At 34.8% G+C, this 25,023-nt stretch overlaps 1 protein-coding gene across 1 annotated transcript; it reads left to right on the top strand.

Moving 5' to 3' along the window:
• Nucleotides 1–7,675: 7,675 nt before the first annotated feature.
• Nucleotides 7,676–24,433, top strand: LOC110102543 (serine carboxypeptidase-like 34). Its single transcript, XM_020830912.2, has 10 exons — nucleotides 7,676–8,131; nucleotides 11,014–11,121; nucleotides 21,533–21,628; nucleotides 21,728–21,820; nucleotides 21,905–21,990; nucleotides 22,101–22,385; nucleotides 22,709–22,845; nucleotides 22,956–23,048; nucleotides 23,962–24,067; nucleotides 24,151–24,433. The coding sequence occupies exons 1-10, from the start codon at nucleotides 7,873–7,875 to the stop codon at nucleotides 24,298–24,300; spliced, it is 1,413 nt and encodes a 470-aa protein (XP_020686571.1). The 5' UTR covers nucleotides 7,676–7,872; the 3' UTR covers nucleotides 24,301–24,433.
• The last annotated feature ends 590 nt before the right edge of the window (nucleotides 24,434–25,023 follow it).

The raw sequence follows: 25,023 nt of genomic DNA, 5'->3' as shown, positions 1-25,023 counted from the left end.
TGGTATTTTAAAAATTATCCCTCTTTTAGATAAGTTGAACCAAAAATAAACTTTAATGAATTTTTATAAAAAGTTTTTCAACCACAACTTTTTTAAACAAAAAAATGCAGAAAATAAAAAGCAGCAAAAATAAACGGCACAAGATTTATAGTGGTTCGGTCTAAACCAGACCTACATCCACTCCCCAGAGGCACCCTCTGAGTATTGCACTAATACCAATAGTGTCTCTCCTTTTGCACCCACAGCAAGGCAGAGAAGCCTTTACAAACACTTTTCCACCACTACCCGGTGCGGCAGAGAACCGTCGTCCTTTTACACTATCCCTAGTGTTGGCAGAGAACCGTCCGTCCTTTCACACTCTCCTAATATGGGCAGAGAATCCTTCGTCCTTTCACACTCTTCTAGTGTGAGCAGAGATACCTTTGTCCTTTCACACTCTCCTAGTGTGGGCAGAGAACCCTTCGTCCTTTCACACTCTCCTAGTGTGGGTAGAGAACCCGATCTCCTTGACAGATCTCCTCACAAAAATTCTAGAAGGAAGAAAGAAAAGAGTAAAGTAATCTCAAATCACAAGTAGGAAATCTTACATTTGAACATCAAGTGAAGCCTTCATGCTCCAGTGGTAGGAATCCTCCTTTGAATGCTCTCTCACATTCTCTCCTTGACTCTTCTTTCAATAAGCACGAAGATCAATGAGCAAAAAGATTGGGTGGCAGTAAAAATTGGACCTTATATAGGAGAGACAAGAAAAACTGTCCAAAACTGCAGAATTTTCAAGTTAACACGAATGGATTGTCCCGTACGATCGTGGATCGTCCCGGAGGATTTTACTTAAAGTGTCGGAAATGATCCTTATGAATATTGGTACGAATTCTGTTCGTACACGATTATCATCCCGTACGAACTAGGTTCGTCTAGACGATCAGTTATTCCATAGGTCAGTTCCAAAAAGTGCATAACGCCGCCAGATATTGAAGTGTTGATTTAATTCGTCCCGGGACGATCAGGATTTTGTCTGGACGAAATTTGTACAGAGGACAACTCGTCCTGGCACGATTATGAATTTCGTCTGAACGAAATTCTTACATAGAGGAAATCGTCCTGGGACGATTTTTGAGTTCGTCTAGACGAAATTCTTACAGAGGCCAAGTCGTCCTGGAACGATTATAGATTTCGTTTGAACGAAATTCTTACAGAGCTCAAATCGTCCTGGGACGAAAATAATTTCGTCCTAGACGATCAGTACTTAGAGAAAAATTTCCTTGATTCCTGATCGTTCCATTGCTCGTAAGAGGAGACAACTGACCTGATCGTCCTGTACGAACTAGGTTCGTCCCGTACGATCAGTACAACTTTTATAAAATCTCCTTATGTGTGTGTGTGTGGGTATTTTTATTCACTCAATTACAATCAGTCCCTCTCAATTTAAAGAACAATTTAAAATCTCAATTTATAAAGGATTGTATGCTGAATTTTGATTTGAAGTCTTCATGGTTTGGAGTTTAATTTTCCTGAAATGTTAGTACACACGAGCAAAAAATAAATCTTTCAAAAAATGTTAGGAGATATCTATACAAAAAATAATAATATTTGTAATCATCAAAATAATACAAGTTACAAGAATGTAAAACATGCAAATAGCAACTCTCTTAACAAAGACTTCATAATAAGTTCGGCTAACCCTTCCTTTCCTATCCTACAGAAAGAACAATCAGCATATACATCCTAATCTACATCTATGATATACTTATCACTGGCAAGAAATCCGCTTTCATTTCATCTCTCATCAACAATCTTCAACTTAAATTCTAAACTCGCAATCTTGGACTACTATCTCATTTCCTCAATCTTGTCATTGCTCGAACTGCTATAGGCTATCACCTCTCTCAGCTTTCTTATGCTTAATAAATCCTTAAAATTTCTGCTATGAGCACATGAAAACCATTTACTACACCCCTACCATCTAAATTGCTCTCTGATCTAGCCTTACAAATTCCTTTCAGCCAACCGGAACTCTTCAGCCAACTTGTAAGTTCTTTACAATACTTGTCATCCACCCAACTAGACATTACCTTTGTTGTAAACAAGTTATGCCAACATATGCATCACCCATTGCTTCTACATTATCAACTACTTAAACGGGCACTTCGCTATCTATAAGGCATAATCTACTATAGCCTTTTTCTACCCAAGACAGAGCTACACCTCTCTGCAATTTTTGATTCAGATTGGGCCGGTGACTCCTTAGATCGCAAATCCACTACATGTTACTGCATTCATCTCACTAAATCTCTCATCACTTGGTCTATCAAGAAATAGTCCACGGTAGCAAGGTCCTCCACTGAAGCTGAGTATCATTCTCTTTCCGTCATTGCCACGGATCTCATTTGGATTTGCCATCTCTGTTAGGATTTTCAAATTCGGCTACATACAACTCCAATTTTCTGTGACAACATTTTGGCCTTGTCCATAGTATGCAATCCTATCTTACATGCTCGCACAAAAAATATAGAGATCGATCATCACTTCATCCGTGATTGCATTCAAGCTAAGCATATATATTGACGTTCATCACATCTCCGCAATGGATCTAATTGTTGACATCTTTACAAAGTCTCTTCCTTCAACACGACTTCATACTCTTCGCAACAAGTTATAGTTTTCCAGACCATCAACTTGAGGGACGGTGATAAGAGTATTTCAGCTCCACTACAATTACACTCCAACTGAATCTCTGATATGCCGCTCGTCAGAGCCTTCCGCCACTTCACTGCAATCCAGTAACTTTTCTACTTTATATAACTACCTAGGATACTTTAGTCATTGTATCTTCTACTTGCACCTGTGTATATATACACATGATTGTGCTACAGTAAAACTCAATACAAATGAATTACTTTCTACTTCCTCTACTTATTGTTCATCCTCTCCTTGTTACACTAATCGGCCTATCAGGTGAAGATCAGTCCATCGAGTTCAACAGTTGCCTCCCATAAAAAAGGTGTGATTTTGGTTGCTGTAAATTTCAATGTATTGGATGAAAATTCAGCCACAGATTTGGTGTTTCCATCAGAAAGCTTCACAAATATTATTTTAACCCTCTATTGGTAGCTTCTGCAATCTGCACTGCTATGACTTAAAAGTTGTGTAGCTAAAATGAAACAGTTCTTGTCAAATTCACTCATAAAAAAGGATATCGATCAGCAACAATCACTTATAAAATTCCATGCAGCCTGCAAAGATAATATGCGAATGTTGCGGCCATTGCAATTGCTGCAAAAGTATTGTGAAGAGCAAAAAATGAGTGTATTTTGACAATCAATGCACAACCACAAGAATTATCATATTTCCTTTAGACTTTGGTAATCCTATAATAAAGTTCATTGCCACTTCCTCCTAAATCACAGTAGGAATGGCTTATAGTTATAAAAAAACTCTTGAGCTTTTGACTATCATTTTTCGCTTGCCGACAGGCGGGAGTGCAATGCAATTCTTTCATGATTGTTTAGCGAAGTGGTGAACTGGCAGCCAAAATAAATCTCTGTTTAAAGTAATATTATGCTTTCTTAAATGCCACAATCAGACAACTTATAAGGATTGCTTATAATATCGTTTACCAACTAAGGCTTTGTTTGAGACGGCTTTCTTACTACTTCTTAAAGCAACTATCTAGTATAAAAATTAAAAAATTTGTATTAAAAAGCTACTTTAAGAAGTAATAAGAAAGTCGTCCCAAACGAAACCTAAGACTTTATTTGGGGAGGCTACAACATTTTATAAATTTGATTGTGAAATTACTGTGGAGAAAATAACTTCATTATTATGATCGTAAAAAACAGTTTCACCAGAGAAATCTTTGATAATTTGACAAGAAATCTTTGCCTGTTTTGAAGTTCGCATAATTTGTTTATCAATTCTAGAACACTTTCCTTTAATCAGTACAAATCATGAATTTGTTGCCTAACGAATATTGACGCCAATAACTAACTTCCTTAGTGATTGCAAACAATTTTAGAGCATATGTGGACGCTTTATGCATTAGTGGTGAAAGCTTCTTACTAAAATAAGCAAGCGGATGGTGTTGTTGATATAAAAATGTCTGTATTCCATTCTGAGTCCTATCCCATTGCCCCTTTGCTTATTTAGTTTGGCCTTTTTGTCTTAATTATCTTTGTGTTTTCTTTACAAACACAATTTTTTGTAACAACTCTACAATTTCTATAATTTTGTTTTTATAGTTAATGAAATGGGCTTTGTCCCCAATTTTCCAAAAAAAAAATGCATGTATTGCTATGCCCGAAGCATCTTATCTCTTTTTTTTTTGGGAAAATTGGAGGCAAAACCCATATCATTCGTATAAAAGCAAAATCACATAAGGTATAAAGAGGAAGAACCCGCGAGATGCTAACAGGAAAAACAGAGCATCAACATTTCAAAAACTAAAAATGATGAGGCCAATAGAGGTTGCAACAGAGCAAAGAAAAAAGAAGAACTAGAACATCATAAAAGATACAGAATGCAAGGCAAAATGTCCAACAAGCAAAATCTTCAGTCTAGAGGCTAGCAACTCCTGGTTGCCCGGCCAAACCATCCAAGGAGTAGCTGGTGAGAACCAGCATTCATCATGGTCCATCCAAAAAATCATCACGCGACAGGCACATAGAAGAACCCCTGGTTGCCGCAAGAAGTCTGTAGCGAAGATAGCCCAACAAAGACAATGCATCAAGAGCAAAGTTGAATTGCATAAATACAGAACCAGTGCATCCCATGGCACTAAACTCAAACGAGCAATTGAAGGAAAAAGTGGCAGTTCTTCCATTTGGCAATTTTATAAGAAATTGTAATTTTGAGCTTTGCAGTCACCGTCGATTTGCAGTCAAATCTCCACTATAAAGGAAAGTGAAAGATCCGGAGATGCCAAAACTGGTAAAGCAATCACTACTTTTTAAAATCTTCAAAGGCCGATTGGGCTTTTCTTCTATCCACTGCCCACTGTCCACTGCACACTGCAATTTCTCTTGGGATAGAAAATTTGTCAAAAGTGCCATATTGCTTGGATAGTGCTGAACACGTTTCCAGTAACAATTTGTCAAACCCAAAAAACTTCTCAATTATTCCAAAGAAGTAGGAGCTCGGTTACATAAGAGAGACTCAAATTCGAGATCTTTTAATTGATAATCAAAACTCCCAACCAATAGATCAAGACAAACTACGTACCAAATGAGCTATTTGATCCTTTATGATTGAAAAATAATGCATGTGTTTACAACAGTGCTAAAACCTTTGGTAGAAGTTGATTATGATCTTTTAACGAACCACTATAGTAAGAATCTAAGAACATAAAAAATATCAACACAAATCTCCATAAAAATGGTCGAATAATAGGATTCATCATGAAATATTGTCTTAAGGCATTTGATAACCTTAATGGCATTTCTACGAACTCATAATAACCCTCATGTGTTTCCCCATCCACAACAAATAAGGTGGTGTAAGATCCAATTTTGAAAAAAAAAAATTGGCACCATGTAATTCATCTACCAATGGCATATGGTATTAATCCAAAATCATGGCTCGATTTAAAGCTCTGTAATCAACATAAAATCTACATCTTTGTTGAATAAGCTCTTACTTTCTTGAATCACTCTTGTTTCCAGGGGCGGAACTCTTTTAACGCATGGACCAAACAACTCTAACCATTGAACTCCAAAAACTAAATCGGTCGAATAGCCTGTCTTAACATGAAACGAGGGGGGAATCAAAAGATTAGAGCCTAGGGATGTGAACGAGTCAAGTATCTGTCTAATCGAGTTAAATTTGTTTAATTCATATTGAGCTCAAGCTCGAGTTCGGTTCTAGCTCATTTACTAAACTTGAGCTTAGATCGTTAAAATTTTTTAGGCTGGAGTATGTTTGAAAATTTCGAGCTTGACTTGATTGTTGAGTTTGATTTTTTTAGTTTTAAATTAAATTATTCATTTTTATATTTTTATATTTAATATAAAGTTAGTTTAAAATTATTAAAATATATTATATAATGTTAATTTAAATTAATTTTTAAATATATTTTAAGTTAATGGGAAGCGGCATAAGGAGCTTACGAGTCGAGAAAGACTGAGATCGAGCTCAAGCACATTTAATTGCTAATACCTACATGTCAAAACACGGGAAAAGAAATAAGACTTGCAAATTAAATGTCGTGTTGAGTCGGCGGGCCACTTAAAGGGCCAAATGACACCCGATCGCCAAATAGACTTCATCGTTGTGATCAGAGTGTCGAATTTGCCAAAGAGAGAACTCATCTCAATCAAATCAAACATGATCAATCAAAACGGACAACCAACACCTGAAGTTGACACATGAAGCTACCTAGATGATGTCTGATCGTGAAACGAACTTTGCTGTTGCGTCCTGAGTGTCATCAATAGTCGAAGATGACAATAAATTTGTTCAATTGAATTCGCACGAGGGGATCAGTGCGGATACCGAGGCAACAACACGTAAATCGAGAAAATAACGGCGTGACGTCACCCAAACAACCTCCGATCTCAAAACGGACTTCGGATTTGCGTTTGGAACATTGATAATACCCAAAATCAATTGAATCTTGCCCAACAGAATTCATCCGGTGAATTTGACACAAATATCAAGGTTAGGGTGTCAATAATTGATACAACCCGAAAATCCAACACGAACCCGACCCAAAAAATCTTGGTTAGGATCAACCCGGACCAGAAATGGCTCGGGTTCGGGTTCAACAAATCGAACTATTTCAAAAATAGGGCCGAGTTCATATTGACCTAGAAACTCGAAATTGCCCCGAGATTAACCTGTTTTTTACCCGAAAATCGGTGATTGACCCTTTTTTTACCTGAAAACTAGCAATTTTTTATCTGCCCTGGGTCATTTGGGTCGTGTTGGGTTGATCCAAACCCGAAGCTGGCCGGGTTCTAAAAGTTGACCAATTTGCAAAAATGGTTTAGGTTCAGGTTGACCCAAATAAGATCGGTTCCATTTTGGAAGGTTGCCGCTTGATTCATTTACATGAAATAATTGGATCGGTTCGATCTAGGAGATAACAATCTTAGCCAATTGGAAAGCTTGTGTGCTCAACATTTTGTTTCAAGAAAGATTCATGATGAATAGAGAAAAGTAACAAAATTCATTCATACAAAAACTTACAATTAAAGTACAATGTACTTTCATTAAAACTGAAAAACAAGTCTTATGTGGTACAAAGACAATCCCCAAAACAAAAGGATTATGTCAAAGATATTAAATTAGAAATTATAAGTGGCCATTTTTTTAATTCTTCAAAATAATCAATTTTTCAGTTTTGGAGCTCGAACTTCACAGTATTGCTTCTCAAATACTTCTTTTTCTTACATAAATAAAAAATTTCTTTTGATGATTCCAAAATTTGCGTGGAATTTCTGCTGCATTTATCCTTACAGTTCTCTCATCACATTGAAATTTCGGAGTTCGCTGCCACAGCCTCAAATTTTGTACATTTCTGCTATTTACTCCCTCCATTACTCCCACAATTACGTTTCTGCTATTTACATCATTATTTTTTCCCAAATTCAGCGTTATATTATGCGCCAATATATATTCTCCTCTCGCTCTATATTTAATATATAAATAGAAAACATAGTCAGCCAGTGTATCTCATCCACAAAAAGAAGAAAACTTTTTAAAAGGAAAAGAGCTTTGAATTCTCTGCCAGTCCATCCATACAAGCTATAGACCAATACAAGCAAGCTATTAAAGGCTCTGGGCTTTCTCTTCCTTCTCTCTATCTCCTCTAGTTCGCGCAGTGCTTATATTAGAGGCAGATCTTGATTAACTCTCATAGGCTATTGTTTTCATCAAATGGATAAGATATTCCTTGCCTCAATCTGTATTCTCCACTTCTTCTTCACCGCCAATTCTATTGAGCTAGACCAAGAAGTCATAGCTCAGCAAGAAGCTGATCGTGTGGCAGAACTCCCCGGCCAGCCGCCGGTGAAGTTCCGGCAATACTCTGGTTATATAACGGTTGAGGAGAGCCATGGAAGGGCTCTTTTCTACTGGTTCTTTGAGGCGCAGGATGAATCCTCTACGAAGCCTCTCCTGCTTTGGCTTAATGGAGGTATGTGAGATTATTGTAGCAGTAGAATTCATGAGTTTTAATTCATAGATTTTTTTCTTTTTTGTTTTAAGCAATATTTTTATTTGATTCTTGTGAAGGCTTGGAACAAAAAAATTTAAGTTTGGTCAGCTCCCTCCGCTTTGCCTGCTCTATCTATCTCTTTTGGGATTCCCACAGTTATGTCTACAAATCACGCAAAGCTTCCTAATTGACCATTAGACTCCATCACCACACTTCTTTGAAAGCTGCTGAATTCCAATTTGAACACTTTTTTAATAATTTTAAATTTTTTTAATAATTAATATTTTATTTAGGATAACTTTTTTCCTACTCTCCTTTTCATATTATAATCATAATTTTTTTTCCGTTCCCATGAAACTTATGTTCTAGGAAGCTGCTTTTTTTTACGACAGCTTTGACATTTCTACAATCAACTTTATAAAACGTTACGGTCATCATATCCCAAACGAGCTCTAAATTGTACTCTCACTCTAGGTATATAACGAATGGACAAGCTGTATTTGCAACTGTGTATGCGGACATGAAAATTAAATAAAGAGAAAAAAGGTCAATACGCATTGAGTAATGTTTTTGGCTGTGTCTAACTAATGTACTCACATCCCCACCATGCGATGTCATATGTGAGAGCTGAATGATTAAGAAGAGAAATATGACTAAAGATCAAATTATTTTTGTTTTGTCATTTTCTTAAAGGTGATGGTGAGAGGTGTTGATCTAGAAATATGAACGGTAAAAACTTGACTCAGGAAATTTTTTGAAGTAAAGTTTGAAGGGGAACCGCTGCTGAGGTGATGCTGGTCTCATTCTTCTTACATTTTCATTTTTTTTTTAATTTGTTAGACGGTTAGAGGAGAAATTATTCTATGCGGAGATCGAATGTAGAACGTTCTACATAGATCAAATAGAATACATCACGTCAGCGGTATCAAACCGTGGCAGCACCGAGCCGCGATACCAAGCAAAGGGGACGGCTTCGTTTGGGACGGGACGGCTTTTATGAATTAAGCCAACTCAAAACACATTGAATTGAATTTAAATTTGAGTAGTTTGTCAAATTTAGTTTTCATTTGGGACGACTTTTTTACTGCTTCTTAAAGCAACTTTTTAGTACAAAATTTTTATTTTTTTACTAAACAAGTACTTCAAGAAGTAGTAAGAAAGCCGTCAGGCTTCGTTTGGAATAGCTTTCTTATTGCTTCTTAATGCAGCTTCTTAATATAAAAATTAAAATTTTTTTGTATTAGGAAGCTACTTTAAGAAGCATAAAATTCAGCATGGGAAGAAAGCTATTGTGGCTTGACGATAACCGATAAAATTAAGGAGAAGCGGTGGCCACAAAGAATCCATTAGCTAAGTTGAAAGCAAAGAACATGGAAATTCAGCATGGGAAGAAAGCTATTGTCGCAGCCAGCTAAGCATCCATCTTCATCTGGAAAGAGGAGCAAACTACTCTTCTTTCATTATTAGCCTATCCTCTTCCAAAGATGGAAGAGCTACCAGTTGCTATGGGGGACCATAAACTCAACAAGGATAGAAGTAGAGGGAGTGAAAAGGTCAAGCTTATTAATTAGGTTCTTGTCATCAAATTTGCTACTAACTCATTTAATGCTTAATAGATAGAGTTTTTAGGATTATCCCAAATGATAGGGAGGGATAAAGAATTTCTTCGGTATCTGCAATTTTTAATAAAATAATTTTATCTAATTTAGTATTCATTTGGGATAGCTTTATTATAGCTTTCTAAAGTAATTTTTTGAGCTAAAAATTTTTGTAATTGAAAGTTGTTTTAGAAAGTTGTCACAAATGAAACCTTAAACTGTCAGTATTAATTTTGGTTGCTTCTATCATGATTGAGCTAAAATAAGAAGAACTTGCAACTCCTACACAAGCTTCAAATGGTCAAGTAAAATTATGGTGAACGAAGCTAGATGATGTTTAAAAATAGGCTTTTATTTAAACCGGTATTGTAACAATCCTAATTTTAACGTATCGAAATATTGTTCGTTTTGACCTAATAGCCACACAATCCCTTCAGTGTAACTTTCCAAGAAGTCACAAATCGTACGAGTGCTTCTATTCGAACATACATGACTTTAGAGTTTCTAATGAAATTTCAATCATTACAATAAAAGATGTCTCGATGTTCAAGAGTTTAGTTACACTAAGTAGACAAAATCATGAGGTTGTTAGGCCAAAGCAAACAAAATCTCAATATTTAGGAGTTTTGAGTTGTTAGAAAGTAATGATTACCGTAATGAACTTTCATTGGAGGAGAAGACTATTAATCTATATAAGAATCTTGGGTTTGGTTTCCTAATATTGAAATACTAATAAACATTTTTTTAATGTAAAAACAAAAAAAAAATGCTTTGGACAGCTGATATATCAAATCATCCCACTATGACAACAAAAGAAATTATTTAAAATTATCTTGAGCATTTGGCTATAAAGAATATGATAAATTATAACTTGATTCAATTATCATGCAATTAAAAAAAAAAATCTTACATTCTTAATTAAATTTAGCTCAAGCTGCTTTCCATACGTAATGATCACAACCTATTCCTTGCCCTTTTCTTGTTAATTTTCCTTTCCTTGTTTCTTAAACTTTAATTTAGCTTTTCTTTCAGGTTAGCTGTTAGAAAATTCTCGCCTAGTTTTGTTTGGGACGATTTTCTTACTGTTTCTTAAAGCAGCTTTTTAGTACAAAAATTATTAAAAAATTGCTTTAAGAAATAATAAAAAAATTGTTCCAAACGAAACCTTAATGATTTGTTGTGAGGCTATTTATCAATAAACCAAATTTTCTATTTGATAAATTTGAATACATAAGAGAATTCCTCTGTTGTTTATAATTTCAGGTCCTGGTTGTTCTTCCATTGGCTATGGAGAGGCTGAAGAGCTTGGCCCGTTCTTAATACACAAGGGCGTGCCAGAGCTCAAATTGAATGAGTTTTCTTGGAACAAAGGCAAGATACTATTCTAACTCTCTATCTTTTTTTTAAAAAAAAATTAATAACTTATCTAGCATATATAATACTAGAAACCTTTAAGAAATGTGTATGACACTAAAACATTTTTTTTATTACAAGGGCCATTTATTTTTTTTTAAGGGGTATTTATTTTTACGTTACCAATTAGCAATGAATCTTATTTTATTCTATAAGTAAGAATAAATTGTAATGGCCCAGACTCTTAACTATCGAGGTAGTGCATGTATAAATTTAGAGTTTTTTAATGAAATTTCAACCGTTACACTAAAAGCAGTCTCGAAGTTTAATAGTTTAGCTTTATTTTATTAAGAGGTTTCACAAAACATACTTGAACTTAGTAAGAATTATTTCAAGAATACTACTAATTGCTCTTCTCCTTCACCTTCCATGAATGAATCGAAGGCTAGATTTATTGATGTGTAATCTATCAAGGTTATACTAAGAGAAAGTATTGAAGATATTCATGAAATTTTCATACATATATTTCAAATACCAACTTGCAATGTGTTTAGATACAAAATTACAAGACCAAAAGTGAGACGAAATTGTTAGTCTTAAGCTTCTAATAGTTAGGAATTTTATGAATGGTGTGATTACATCGTTGTAACCAATATAAGAGCAATTTGTATTGTTAGGGGAGATATTTCCTTAATATATTTCATGTATAGTGTGCTTACTTGGTGGCAACTATTATGAGAGTAAGTTGCATTGAGATGAGTTATATTTTATTATTTTTTTAATATCGAAATAATGGAATAGATATATCCTTAATATCCCCCATAAGGACTCTTCCATTATAGAGGACTTTAGCAGGGATGCTAACAAATTGATTATAAGTTGAGACATGTGCGACAATCAAAGAGCTGTTGATAAATTTCTCGTGAATATAAGGATAATTAAGACAAAGGTGCTTCATATTGGACTCAAAGATCGTGTTTGCAGAAAGATAAGTGGCCTCAACACTGTAAGAAAAAAGTTGAACGAACATAGGAAAATTTATGTGAATTCCAATGAGGTTGATCAACAAAAGATTGTAGTTGTAATGGAGACCATTGCACGATATTTTGTCTTCAAGGATGAACACACAATATATGGTTGTTTCTTTGAACATTAAGAAAGTTGATTTAGGTAAAAGTAGAAATGGAATCATCCTGATTACCCACCGAATTCATTTTGAGTAGGCCGTGAGAGAGAGAAAATGATATGATGATCGACATAAGATTAGGCCATTTGATATTGTATTTTTGAGATACCCAGTTAATCATTTTGTTTTTTTTTTAAATATAATTTAGTGGGATCTTACAAAATATAAGAAAGTTGCTATGTATGGTTCATTAGAAGAAAAATGCTATAGTTTGTTGACCTGGTTTTGATATTGAGAAAATTGGAGAACAACCAAGAGTATTTTGTGAAGTGTTTAAAAATTTTATATGTTTCGATAAGCCAATCATTGAGAGAATAAAGAGCATGCCCCATTCATTTGAATAAACTTAATTAAAAAGACGATGGCTTGAGTTTTGTTGCAATGAAGTGAGTCATACAAAGGCATTGATGATGACTTGATCATGACTCTCTCCCCTGCTCACTCACTTCGCTTTGCTTGCACTACTAAAAAAATAGTTTTTCGCATAGGAAGAAGGTGAAGAGACTCATCGTGATCACAAAGGGCTGTTAGTCAGGATTCGCCTTAGGAGCTGCGACGGGCTCGACAATTCGCTTTCACGGGCACTCTTTCGGAATCGCTATCAAGCACGAAGGAGGGTCTTTCGGAAAGGAGAGTTGAATTAGGGATTCGCTAGCTTAAAGTCTCCCGTAAATTGAGTTAAAATGTTCCACGGGTTTTAACCGGTGCAAAAGAGAGGTTTTGGCACCGGTTTCAAAACTGATGAAAAAAATGTTATTTTTTGTAGTGTTGCTAGCTTCATGGAATGATTTCTTGTGCTTCTTCACTCTTTCGCATTTCTTCCTCCCACTTATCTTGGACTTCCTCACGTGCTTCAAGTCCCTCTATCTCCCCTCTCATAATAGAAATGATGGAACCGACTAGCCTGCTTTACCTCTAGATTTTCCTCTCCTTAGTGTGCTTTAATTCTCCTTTATCTTGCCCTCTCGCAATTTATAAAAGGGTGGAGCATACAAATGTTGGTTCATATGAATCAACATTAATCAGTTTAATTATTTCTTTTTTTTTAGTTAGATTTTACATTGCTTGTCAACCAGAGGAATCCCCCTTCATGATTAAGGCACCTAAAAGCTTAAGAAATGGCATATGATCTTGGAATTAACACAAATCATCCAATTGAAAGTTTGTGGAGTTTTGGCTAAAATTAATATCACTCTAAAAGTTATTAGTACACTCACACTCCTTACATGAAGAAAAAAATGAGAATTAGAGAGTGCGTGGGAATCCAAAGAATTGCTAAGCTATGCTTGACATCAACATCAAGAATCACCACCAAAACGTATCATCACTCAAATAAAATCACTCAATCGCTACTACACGATCACAATTGCTTGACTGCCATCGCTTACAACTGATCATCTTCTGATAATAGCACTCTAAAAATTATTATTAGACTCACTGTAGTGCCCCAGAATCAAATTTAGAAGAAAGATCTATTTATCAATTTAATAATATACAAGAGCTTCTATAAATCATAAATATAAATAATAAACAGTAAAATTAGCTAAAATCATATACATCAAGATATTTTACTATTTATTCACCCAAAATATCATTTATAATAGTTAGAAGACCACTCTACAAAAGAATAAAAAATATATATAACCAAAATTTGAAGAAATTCTGAGGATCTCTAACAATCTCGCTTCAACTTGTCCTGACCCATTTTCTGACCTGAAATCATTAAAAATCCACATATTGAGCTCAAAAGCCCAATAGTAATCTAAAAGTCATTAAGGCTTTCAATGCAAGGACTAGAGAATCAATATGATAGGTTCAGTCTAATATAATTAATATCAGTAAATATTATCAATAAAACTCAAAATAATCAATAATAAAAATAGGGAATCATTACAATGAATTTAAAAATCAATAATTAATATAAAATTCAATAAATCGATAAAACAATGGTGCAAAAATCATGCATAAATCACTAAAGGAATCTATCTTATATATTCATATGTATAATCTGTTTATATATTATCAATGCATTAAATACTGTCAATGTCATCAATGCTAGTAATATATTCATACATTAATGTATGATTTAGTAAGGTAAGACATCCAACTTTAATATAGTACTTTCAACATCTTTTACTCCAATTGTTTCCTAGTTTGTCATCAGTCATATCAATTATTATTTATTCAATTAATTAGTTATCATATTTAATTAATCAATTATCATTACGATGATTACGCTAAAGAGTAGAGAGTGATAACTTTGTATTGATTTAATGAAGTCAACCTATTTTATATATTACAGTCAACAATCGGGATAACACCACAAATCATCTATAAAGGAAAACCAGTCAGTCCATCCTTCTACGCAGGATATTATGTTTTAACAACCAACCTATTTTATAGTATTCATAGCCAATCTTTCTTGCTTATGTAAATGTCACAATTAAGATGTAGTAGGAAATAATCAATTCTGTTCATTACAAGAAAATTTATATAATAATAAAAAGTATTAGGCACAAAATCAATAAAAAAATTGTAAAATTAATACTCAAATCGAATTAAAACTCATAAAACTCAATCATTTAAATACAAAAATGTCAAATCTATACTGCTCAACTTCTATCCCACACATAAATAATATTCATATATCTCTGATTACAATCAAATTCTTCTAACAAGCGCTTTGATACTAATTTATAGCTCACCAAAATCAAATTTGGAATAATTGTCTATTTATCATTTTAAGAATATACCAGAGCTTATATAAATCATTAATATAAACAATAACCAGTGAAAGCAACTAAAATCATATACATTAAGATATTTTATTATTTATTAATACAAAATATCATTTACACTAGTCAGGACATCACTCTACAAAAGAATAAAAGAAAATATAAAACCAAAATTTAAAGAAAACATGATGATCTCCAACAATCTCACTCCAACTAGTCTTGACCATTCTGACCTGAAATCATTAAAAATCCACATAATTAGCTCAAAAGCCTAATAGTAATCCAAAATTCACTAAGGCTTTCAATGCATGGACTAAAGAATCAATATGATATACTTAATCTAATATAGTCAATATAGTTAATGATCAAATATTATCAATAAAACTCAAAATGATCAATAATAAAAGTAGGGAATCATTACAATTAATCTAAAAATCAATAATAGATATAAAATTCAATAAATCGATAAAATAATAATGTAAAAATCATTCATAAATCACTAAAAGATTCTATCTTATCTATTCATATGCACATATGTTTATATATTATTAATGCATCAAATATTATCAATGATATTAATGTACCTGTCAATGTCGTCAATGTTTTTAATATATTCATGCATCAAACACTACAGGAAAAACGTCGAAATCCGGCGGTTTTTTCCGGCGGTTACTCTATATTAACCGGCGGTTTTTTGGCCTACCGGCGGCTTTACGGCGGTTTTTTGACCGCCAGAAAAAATCGCGTAGGAAACTTGTACCGGCGGTTTTTTACCGGCGGTTTTCCGGCTGCTTATACCGCCGGTTACAACCAGATTTTGAACCGGCAGTTTTCCGGCCGTGACGCCACCGGTTATTTGACCGACGGCTTACTGGCGGTCAATATACCGACGGTTCTCCGGCGGTTTAGTTGGGCGTCGTTTGTTTTTCAAACCGCCGGTAAGCGCCGGTAGACCGCCGGTATCTTACCGGCGAACGCCGGTGGTTCAAGCCGTCGGTACTACCGACGATCTAAACCGCCGGATGTCCACCGTAACACCGCCGGTGGCCGTCGGCAGCCACCGGTAATAAACTAGCGGTGTAATGCCTTTACCGGCGGCTGATTATTGGCCGTCTGGTATCGTAGTTTCCGGCGGCCAAACCGCCAGTTAGCCGCTAGAAACCTGTAGCACCTGAAAAAAAAAAAATTGACAGCATCCCCTCTATTTGAGGGAGGTTCACCCTAAAGTCTAAACCTGCAGAAAAAGCAAGATATGTTGGGCAACACGTCGCTATATTCATCAGAACCATAAATTATAACTACAATCACAAGCTCATCATAAGATTACAATCACAAGTTCACAAATAAGTTCATGATAATGTTACAATCACAAGTTCAGAAGTTCACAAGTTCTAATTAATACAATAATCAAACATAAATAATATCTAATCATCTTCTGTATCCTCACTGTCTACAGATGGCTGCTCCTGTTGGTCCTTGCTGAGATGAGGATGCTCAGGTGGATGTGTTATCCGTGAAAAGGTTAGAGCATCTCCATCGTCGAAAGGCTTTTTAGGACTTAGTCATGCTCTAAAGCAATGCAGTCATGATGATTTTCACGATTTGGTCATTTAAAAAGGTGGCCTTTCGATGATTAGAGAGCATGACTAATATTAGAGAGAGCCACCTTAAATGATTTGGTCATTTAAAAAGGTTAGAGCATATCCGTGAAAAGGTTAGAGCATCCTGTCACGACCCAACCCGACCGGGATCGGATCCCGCTCGCATCGGGTCACGACACAGTCGACAAATCCAGGATCTAGCTTTAGAATTTTCCTTAAATCTTTCTTCCAAATGTAATACAGACAGAAAAATAAACACAAAGCTACTATAAACATCCAATTACAGCACAGTTCTTTTATATTTTCTTTCACCAAAATAATCATATACATATACAGTGCATGGCTTGCCGACAGAAAGAACAGAACAGATAAGCCATGACTGTACAAAAATCAAAAGTACAAAATACCTAATCACAGATCAGACTCTGGATAGCTAATCCACAACTTCCTTTCCTTTCCCAGAACCTGAAAACCACGTAGAAAGCAAGGGTGAGCTAATAGCTCAGCAAGACATCAATCACCAATCAAAATCATCAGAAACTCATATCAAAATATCCGTACGATAATCATAGATCAAATACTTACTCAATCATAAATCCACAACAAATATAGAAACTGAAGTCATATCAAATCAGCGTTCAGAACAGAAGCTTTCAAATCACAGAATAAACAGAATCGTACGGCATAATCAGAATCGTACATATATCAGATGCTTCATCAAACAGATCGAATAAGTCATATAACAGATTTCAGATAGCAAACGTCATATTTCAGATAACATATCACATATCAGATTTCATATTCTCCAGACACTTACAGAATCTCGACGGATTCTGACCCCTTATCTCTCCATTCTCCTGACACTTACAGAATCTCGACAGATTCTGGCCCCTTATAGCTCATTTCCCTGACACTTACAGAATCTCGACTGATTCTGGCCCCTTATAGCTCCATTTTCATAGCACATACACATCAAATATTCAAATCATCTTGTTTCAAAAATTTCAGAAATAGTACGAAAATTCAGCGGCATAACGGCAGTATACAGAATTTACACAAAATTCACAGATTCAGAAATTTACCAAATTACCACAGAACATTCACAATAACATTGTAAGACTTTCATTATACTGACAAAACATTTTTCAACATCCTGATAATTCGCAGATCGCTTAAAACACCAAAAAATCCAAAATATCCGATAAAAATCTTCCATAAAATACTCGAAATGTGCACACTTAATATCTCAAAGACATATCAAAAGTTACGCGGTAAAACCTTAAGCAGTAGAAAATAACACACGAAATTCGCTAACATAAACAATTTTCGGAACAGAAAACACGTCAAAAATCTCGTTTCTGAAAATTGAGAAAGGCGGAATGTGCCTTACCTCGAGTCGATCAACTTCTTTAACTACTGCAACGAACGAAAACGGACCGGAGTTGCCCAAAAATCACTTTTCCTTCGTTTTTCTCTCTCCTGGACTTTTCTCTCTCTTCAAAATATCTCATTTCTATAAATATTCAGACTGATCGTCCTGGACGATCGCAACTTCGTCCCGGGACGATCCGGCTCTGGAGAAATTTCGTCCATACGAGATTAATTATCGTCCCCGGCGACTTGTCCTCTGGAAAATTTTCGTCCAGACGATCCAAATTTTGTCCAGACGAACTGCTCAATTTCCACAATTCCAACACAACCTGTACCGATCGTCCAGGGACGATCCAACTTCGTCCCGGACGAACCTGGAGCAAAAAAATGGTCTTTACACATCCTCACCTTAAAAAGGTTATAGCCTTTTTAGGACTTAGTCATGCTCTAAAAAATGGGTCATTCCATTATTCAATTATCTCTAATGGTTAAACACTCTTAGTTTTGTGTTAGCACTTATACACTTAATTATCTCTAGATGGTCCTCTCCCTCTCTTTTCTCTCCCTCAATCTCTCTCTTCCTATCTTGCTCTAACTAAAAGTAACAATCAACAAAATTAATTCCACCTAAACTAAAATAACACTTAATAAAAAAAAATTATATCAAACAAAACAATTACAACACCATAAAAAATAACCTTAAAATAGAATCAAATACTTAAAATAGAACATTAGAGATAATTGCCTATCTCTAATACTTGCAAATGTATTAAATCATCCAAAATAATCATAAAAATTATCTCTAATACTTGCAAATGTGTAGTGAGAACAAATAATCAAAGAAAAATCATAAAAATAACCTTAAAATAGAAATCGGACGGTTTAGGGTCGGACTAGGTCGGCGGTCGGGCGTCGGAGTTTAACCGTCGGGGGTCGGACAAACTTCGTCGGCGGCGGTCGGATTGGGGGCGGCGATCGGAGGAGATTCGTCGGCGGCTGTCGGACGAGCGGAGGCAAGCGTAGGCAACGGCAGAGCGAGTGACCGAGAGAGAGAAGGAAAGAGTAAAAATGAAATGCCAGGCGCGGGGCTGGTCGTATTAGGGCATCTACCAACGGTTTTCCGGCGGTCCGGACCGCCGGTAAAAAGTCACTTATCAACGGCGGTCTTCGATAAGGCACGACGCTAAAATTCAAAATTTTTATTAAAGAAAATCATTTCAAAAAAAAATCGGATGATTATGATGTACCCATCTTTAAAAAATATCGTTCGGCCCCGACATTTTCTTTAAGGATTTAGGCACAAAATCAATAAAAAAATCGTAAAATTAATTCAAATCGAATTAAAATTCATCAAACTCAATCAATTAAATACAAAAATGACAAATCTATACTGCTCGTCTGCTCAACTTCTACCCCACACATAAATAATATTCATATATCTCTGATTACAACAAATTCTTCCAACAAGTGCTTTGATACTAATTTATAGCTCACCAAAATCAAATTTGGAATTATTGTCTATTTATCATTTTAAGAATATACCAGAACTTATATAAATCATTAATATAAACAATAACCAGCGAAAACAACTAAAATTATATACATTAAGATATTTTATTATTTATTCATCCAAAATATCATTTACACTAGTCAGGAGATCACTCTACAAAAGAATAAAAAAAAATATAAAACCAAAATTTAAAGAAAACCTGATGATCTCCAACAATCTCACTCCAACTAGTCTTGACCATTCTGACCTGAATTCATTAAAAATCCACATAATGAGCTCAAAAGCCTAATAGTAATCCAAAATTCACTAAGGCTTTCAATGCAAGGACTAAAGAATTAATATGATATACTTAATCTAATATAGTCAATAGCAGTCAATATAGTTAATGATCAAATATTATCAATAAAACTCAAAATGATTAATAATAAAAGTAGGGAATCATTACAATTAATCTAACAATCAATAACTGATATAAAATTCAATAAGTCGGTAAAACAATAATGTAAAAATCATTCATAAATCACTAAAAGAATCTATCTTATCTATTCATACGCATATCTGTTGATATATTATCAATGGATCAAATATTGTCAATGTCGTCAATGTTTTTAATATATTCATGCATCAATGTACGGTTGTGCAAGGCAGTACATTCATCTTTAATATGATGTTTTCAACATATTTTGCCCCAGCTGATTCCTACTTGGTCATTAGTCATATATATTATCATTTATCCAATTAATCAATTATCATTACAAGTAGTTTCGTTAAATCAATAAAGAGTCGACACTCCCAACCCGTCAACATAAAATAAAAGTATTTGATATTAACTAGTTGGATACTCGATACTTGAATCAAATATAACATTTTAAAGATAAATCTATAATTAGTTTATATTTTTTTGATCAATGTGTAATATTTATAGAATATGGAATCAAGTAGAATATGCAAATATAAATTTAGATGATCTTCAGAGCAAGAAATCTAAAATCTAAATAAATTCTTTCTGCAAAATTATTTATTTTATTATGTTTTATTGTATATTAATGGTATAATTTCTAAAAGTTTTAATGATATTTTTTCTGCCTTAATGAATTTTAAATATAATTTAATTTGGGCTATCACATTTGTCTTCATAAACATCTTTAAGAAAACTTTTGTATAATTCTTTTTGTTCCATACCAAAAGCAACGCGTGAGGAAGCTCAATCATGAACCTGTTGGATGTATTGATGATGCGCATGTGGTTCTCAATCTCGTATATGATTTCAGAGCCCTAGCAATAGATTCCATCAAAAAGTTAAGAAAAAAAATCAATTGTTTTTTTGGCTGTTATGATAATTAATCCTAATCAGGTTTATTTGGTTTCATTATTAATGAAGTTAGCGTAGGTACAAATTATTTGAGAATCAAAGTAGACCTGAGACATATTTCTCTATTCTGTTCTGGTTTGGTTCTCACTAATTGCAATTATAGACTTCACTAATCTATGCTTGATTTGAGCCTTCATAAAAAGGAATGCTTTAACTTTCTTTGCCTCAAACATTCATATACATGCACTAATCTCTCTTCAAGGACCAGACGGCGAGAACTGTCCGGATTTGTTGCACTTTTACTGTCCTTTTGCTGCACTTTTGCATATACTCAGCAAAAGGGCAGCAAACATGCCATTATGAATGCACTTTTGCTGTTTAATTGATGCGCATTTACAAAAGAGAAGCAAAAGCGCAAGAAATATTCAAGTACTAGCATATTTGGTATGCTTTAGCTATGCTTTGCTGCTTTTTTATAAAAACGCGGCAAATACTCGACAAAAGTGCATTCATAATTGCATATTTGCTGTTATTTTGCTAATTATTTGCAAAAGTGCAACAAAAGAATAGTAAAAAAGTAGCAAATCCGGACGGTCATCGCCGTCCTGTATACGCAGAGAATAATTTCTCCTCTTCAAGATGATAATTCTCTTGAAAATGTTTGCTATTCTGAATTTTATTCATCTAACAACTTGTCATTACAAAAAATTCCAGAAGCAAATTTGCTGTTTGTGGAGTCTCCTGTAGGCGTTGGCTTCTCCTACACAAATACAAGTTCAGATTTGCTGCATCTGGGAGATGCCATCACTGGTACAAAACTTAGGATAATCTTCCCTTCTGCTTCGCATGTTAATTAAGCAAGTAGTAATCGGTGAAAAATTAACTCCATAACATCTATACTATTTTCAGCAAATGATTCTTATTCATTTTTGGTGAACTGGTTCAAGAGGTTTCCACAATACAAGCACTTTGAATTCTATATAGCTGGAGAAAGCTATGCTGGTACTGTATCTTATAAATTAAGACGTTCTTCTGCATAATTTTAATGAACTTGGACTTATTTTGTTCTCCTTACATTAAGCTCAGGACATTATGTCCCTCAACTTGCTGAGAAAATTTTTGATGCTAACGAAGAATCTAAGGAGAATTATATTAATTTCAAAGGCTTCATGGTAGGTATCACATACCTGTCACAATACTTTAAAAGCATTTTTTTTTTCAATTATTTGATTCCACCTTCTGCATGCAACAGCAAAAATGATAAATTTTTATGATTATACAGATAGGAAATGCTTTGATGGACGACGAGACGGATCAGACGGGGATGATTGAATATGCGTGGGATCACGCCGTTATCTCGGATAAGGTATACCGAGATATCAAGAAAACCTGCAATTTCAGTATAGAACACGACAACGATTCTTGTAGTGCTGCACTGGATAGATATTTCCAGGTCTACAATATAATCGACATGTACAGCTTGTATGTTCCCATATGTGTTGAAAACAATTCGACCAAAGGATTTACCATGATTGAAGGCGTCGCTCCGAAGCTCTTCTCCAAATATGTAAGCTTTCAGTTTATGTTATTTGCAGATTGTTCACAGAGAATCACTGCTTAGTCATATTGGATAGATTTGTTTGATGCAAATGAAAATTAATCTAAATGAAAGCTTTGTTTGGGATGGTTTTTTTACCGCAGTAAGAAAGTTGTAGATTTGCAATTCCCCCCTGAATTAGTTTCACCATAAAAAAGAAAGTATAATTAATAATTTCAGATGATGCTTGCAGTTCCACATATCAGTAATTTAATTGTAGATTTGTTTGAAAAGTATAAGTTTTTTATGTACAGAAAATAAAAGATTGATACAGTTTTGGAACTTTTTAACAGAGAGAATGGCATCAGAAGCCTGCTGGTTATGATCCTTGTATTGACAGTTACACAGAGGTATACTTCAATAGGCCAGATGTGCAGGAAGCCTTGCATGCCAATGTCACAAAAATAGGCTACAATTGGACTCACTGCAGGTATGTAACCTATCATTAAAATCCTTTTTAAATCCAAATATATATTATTTTTCATAAGAAAGGAAGATAAACTCTTTTTCTTTGACAATGAAATTGTTTTTTTGTATCAGTGATGCCATCGAAAAATGGAATGATGCACCAGCCTCGGTTCTCCCTATCATAAAGAAGCTCATTAATGGTGGCATCAGAGTATGGGTTTACAGGTAGGATTTCAATCGAAGTTATCTATTAGCAGAGTTGGTTCCAAAGAGTTCAATGTCGCTTAGATTAGCCTTAATGAAAGGCTTCAGGGAAGAACATAGAAAGTACTAACAAACGAGCATGCAACCAAAGTGAAAACATTCAACTTAGGGCTTCTCCAACCGAAAATTTCATTTTTCACTCCAAAATACAGTGAAACTAAAAAAATGACGTAATTCATCTCGAATCAAAATCCATTTTACGCCCTTTGCAGAAGGTAACCGTCTTTCTCTCTTTCGCGCGTTTCTTCGGCAAATCCAATAGAGAGAGAAAAATAAAGCAAGTGAACAGTGCAACATCACTATTGACGTCGCACTATTCACCCGCAAATAAATACTGGAAGTTTTGCAGTTCGGTTGGAGGTCACGAGCGACGCCATTCATGCATTTGGAGTCCGATTGGAGAAGGCCTTCGAAGGCAAGACGTTAGAAATAACATTAGGAATGAACCCTTTTAGAACTATGATGCCCAACTTGAGCTCATTAAGGAAGTGAAGGTTGATGCCCCTAGTTATGATAACAGTTCATGACCAAATAGATTTCTTGATTGGCTAACTCAGATGGTTGGGTTCTTTAAATGGTATCACATGGATGACTATCAAAAGACTAGATTTGCAAGAATGAAACTATCTTTAGAGAATGAAACTATCTTTAGAGTCAGTCAAATAGAGTTATAAGTTTCATTTGGGATGTCTTTCTTTCTACTTCTTAAAGCAGCTTTCTAGTGCAAAAATTACTAAGAAACTGATTTAAGAAGCAATAAAAAGCCGTCCCAAACAAAGCTATAATCCGTTCATCCAAATAATTTCTAAGAATTTCATAAAAGAAGCAAGAAATAATGAGAATTCCTCTTAGATTAATAATTTCTTTGATGCAGTGGAGACACTGATGGTAGGATTCCAGTCACCGCAACAAGATTAACCCTTCATAAGCTTGGTTTGAACACTACGCAAGAATGGAAGCCTTGGTACAACAGGCAGCAGGTATCACATAAAAATTCTGAATGTTTTTCTTCATTACTTCAAAACTTTGATAAATAATGAGTTATTTTTCTTCAACAATTCAGGTTGGTGGTTGGACAATCATCTATGATGGTCTAACTTTTGTAACAGTTCGCGGTGCCGGGCACCAAGTACCAACATTTGCTCCAAGGCAAGCACAGCAGCTTGTGTCACATTTCTTGGCTGATCAACAGTTGCCTTCATCAGCCTTTTAGCTTTCATTATTTCTTTCATTTCTTCATAATTTTTATAACTGTTGGCAAGAGGTTTAAGACAAATTTCCCAACAGCTTGTTTCCAAGATAAACGTGCAGATTCTAATAAAGAAAATTCAGAATGGAAGAGCTCATCTGCTTTTCTTCTTAGTTGTTTTTTTTTACAAGTTTAATTTTTCTTTCTTTTGGAAGGAAAATGATGAACATGGCCTCAGCATATTAAATGAACCACGTCTTTTTTTTTTTTTAATAAAATGGTAATGAAGTCTAAAATCACCAGAGAAAGTCATTGGGACCTCATAACGGTAAGCTAAGAACATGTGCATTAGATGAGGTTCAATAAGTCTTGCCAGGAATATTCAATTACTCATGTTGTTACCAGTCACTTTCATTTCGAGGATAAATTATTCAGTGCGGAGGCCGGATAAAGAACGCTGTCCGGAGACCAACTAGAATGCACCACATTAGCAATACTGAGCCGCGATATCGAGCAATACCGAGCAGCGGTACCGAGCGAAGGGGTGATGTGGCGCATTCTGGTTGGTCTCCGGATGGCATTCGGCGTCCACACAGAATAATTAATCTAGTCAAAGAAAGTATCATCTTGCATCTTGCTACCAAGTCAAAATAATAATAAAAAAAAAAACTCAATTCATACTGCTTAGACTGCTCACACCCTTAATTAGGCATCTATCTTTGAAGGCAGTTAAAGCTGGCTTTTACA

Source organism: Dendrobium catenatum, unplaced genomic scaffold (genome assembly GCF_001605985.2).
Source record: "Dendrobium catenatum unplaced genomic scaffold, ASM160598v2 fragScaff_scaffold_932, whole genome shotgun sequence".
Classification (NCBI taxonomy): domain Eukaryota; kingdom Viridiplantae; phylum Streptophyta; class Magnoliopsida; order Asparagales; family Orchidaceae; genus Dendrobium; species Dendrobium catenatum.
Note: the sequence above shows the minus strand (reverse complement) of the source record. Positions and strands in the feature narration are given on the sequence as shown.